The sequence below is a fragment of the Triticum aestivum genome, chromosome 2A, assembly GCF_018294505.1.
Source record: "Triticum aestivum cultivar Chinese Spring chromosome 2A, IWGSC CS RefSeq v2.1, whole genome shotgun sequence".
Taxonomy (NCBI): domain Eukaryota; kingdom Viridiplantae; phylum Streptophyta; class Magnoliopsida; order Poales; family Poaceae; genus Triticum; species Triticum aestivum.
Window position 1 is genome coordinate 86820464 of NC_057797.1, and position 2476 is coordinate 86822939.

Consider the following 2476-nt stretch of genomic DNA (forward strand, 5'->3'; position numbering starts at 1 on the left):
CCTACTAGTCCGGCACACTCCTCAACCAGGACGTCTGCCGGGTATGAGGCCGCTGCAGCCACCTGCCACCAATCCATCTTCAGAGTTGTACTGTTGCATATATTGTACCAGGTATCTCTGCCATCGACACCACCATGACGCCCGACAGCGTCGTCCTCCTGCGCTAATCCATCCTCCCACAGCGAACTCCGAATCTGCACTGCGCCACGTCGTCAAGATCCGTCGCCATCAGTGTGTAGGATGAATCACCGGTCCACCAAAGAATCCGTCCTCTGGTCCCTCGATCACGTGTGTACCTCCAAGAATGACGCCCCCAAGGGAGGAACGATGCCAGAGCGCCGCCGTCATCCGATCATCCGACCTAGGGTTTCCCACGGAGGTAGCAGACAATGGCCTTGAACTTCTCCACGACAATGCCTTCAAGAAGGGAACGACGCAGGTAGCGCCACTACCGCCGGCCTTAGCAGATGCCGAAGGAAAGCTTTCACCCAGATCAGTTCGAAGGGATCCAACTCTCGTGCACGGGGCGCCGTCACCACCAGCACCACCAAGCAGAACCCTGGAGCACCGGCAGATCAGCAAGCCGCCGGCACCACCGCATCCAGATCGCCGGCCACGCCGGGCTGCCGCCATCCCCCGCGCCGTCCGGGTCAGAGACGTAGCCGCCGACCGCGCACAGGGACAGGCACCGTCTGCACACGCCGGAGCGCCGCCGAGATCCCAACGCCTGCCACCGCTTGCCGAGGGCCGCCGCCGCGCGGCCCGAGCGGACTCCCACGCACACCAGGGGAAACCGCGGGCGTGAGCCCGGCCGTCGCCCCCAAGCCCGCACCGGCGCGCCCCGCCTCCAGTGTGCCGCCAACAACCGCCGCGATCCGCCCGCGCCAAATCCAGCGAGCCGTGGGAGAAGAGATCTCGCCACCGCCGACGCTGACCGGGCTTTGCCCGGCGACGCGTCCCGGCAGCGGCGAGGAGGAGAGGTCGGGGGAGGGAAGAGGGCGCGGCGGCACTAGGGTTCCCCCCGGTCGCCGCGCAGGGGCGACACGGGAGGAGTCGGGAGTACCTGACTAGCCAATGTGGCACACCGAAGCACAGGTCGAGGGAATTAGAGATGGGGAATGGGAGTTGAGGGTGAGAAGATTAAAGGTCCACTGTTTGATTAGAGGGAATGGGAGTTTAAGTGAGAAGAGGAATGTAAGTTGAGGAAGCCAATTCTCAACCATACCTTCCGAAGGTACCCTATTAATTCGTGAACAGAGTTTTATCCCATCCTAATTTTCATCATATAACAAACAAAGAAATGGGAGTAAAACGTTGCTACACGTACGAATGAAATTCATCCGAAGTTGTGTACAATAAGACTGATCTGGGCTTGTGGGCCATATCAAATTGAATCAAGCCTCTCTCTTGTGTGCATAATCGGATAAGAAAAGATCGTATATAAGGCAATTTCGTTTACTTTCCATGCTTAATCCTTTCACAAACACCCTTGTGGAAACTTCCCCTGAATGGTTATCAAATAGGTTGCTAAAGCTAAAACGATCCGCACGCGCAAGATCCAACGACCCCCTCATCAAAGATGACCAAGAGGAATACTATCACAAGTTACAAAATTGCTTTGTCATACCTTGTAGCTTCGAGGAATACTATCACCGTCGCATACCAAAAATCATTATCGAATCCGAGGTCCTTGGAGTAGCATCCGAGGTCCTTGGAGTAGCCTCCGAGCAGGACGACGGTGGCCCAGGTGAAGGCCAGCGTGCCCAAGGCGTTGCCAACCCTCTCGATTAGCGTGACGGAGCGAACGAAGCGATTCAGCCACATCTCCGGCGCAGCGGCGGCCTTGCCTGCTCGGCCGACGCCGTGAGCTGGTATCCAGACGTGGTGCTCTCCGCTGCCGCCGCCGGTGCTGTTGGCCATTGCTTGGACGGGTCGGCTGGCGCTCGGGAGCCTAGCTAGGTTTGTACATACTTGTAGCGGCGATCGATTATGCAACGTACGGTGAAACCGAGACACAGTTCTATGCGGCCGGGCAGCATCCACTGATATAGTGCAATCGCGCGAGTTACCAAAACGGTAGCACCATACGCGCCAATTGACCTTTGACCAAAGATCACGTACTTTTATTTTCTTCTTTTTCTAAGAAAAAAAGAAGGACGACCCCCGGCCTCTGCATCTAGAGGATGCATACGACCATTTTATTAATTATTGATACAAGACCTTACAAAGTCATACAACAGTAAGACTAAAGCCACCGACTAAGCAACATATGTCGCTATTCTTATCCAGTTGATGAAGAGGCGCTGAAAGTCTAGGCCTAATACCAAACAGACCTTGCAACCAAACCTAACATCTAAGACTTGAGGTCCCAACCAGGACGCCTGCCGGGTATGGGCAACCACCAATCCGGCGTGCTCCTCAACCAGGACGCCTGCCGGGTATGAGGCCGCCGCAGCCACCTGCCGCCAATCCATCT

General features: G+C 56.4%; 1 protein-coding gene across 1 annotated transcript; it reads right to left on the reverse strand.

The window, feature by feature from the left end:
* Window positions 1-1101: 1101 nt before the first annotated feature.
* Window positions 1102-1996, reverse strand: LOC123184857 (uncharacterized). Its single transcript, XM_044596902.1, has one exon. It carries the CDS (start codon window positions 1918-1920, stop codon window positions 1606-1608), a length of 315 nt encoding a protein of 104 aa, XP_044452837.1. The 5' UTR covers window positions 1921-1996; the 3' UTR covers window positions 1102-1605.
* Between the last annotated feature and the right edge of the window lie 480 nt (window positions 1997-2476).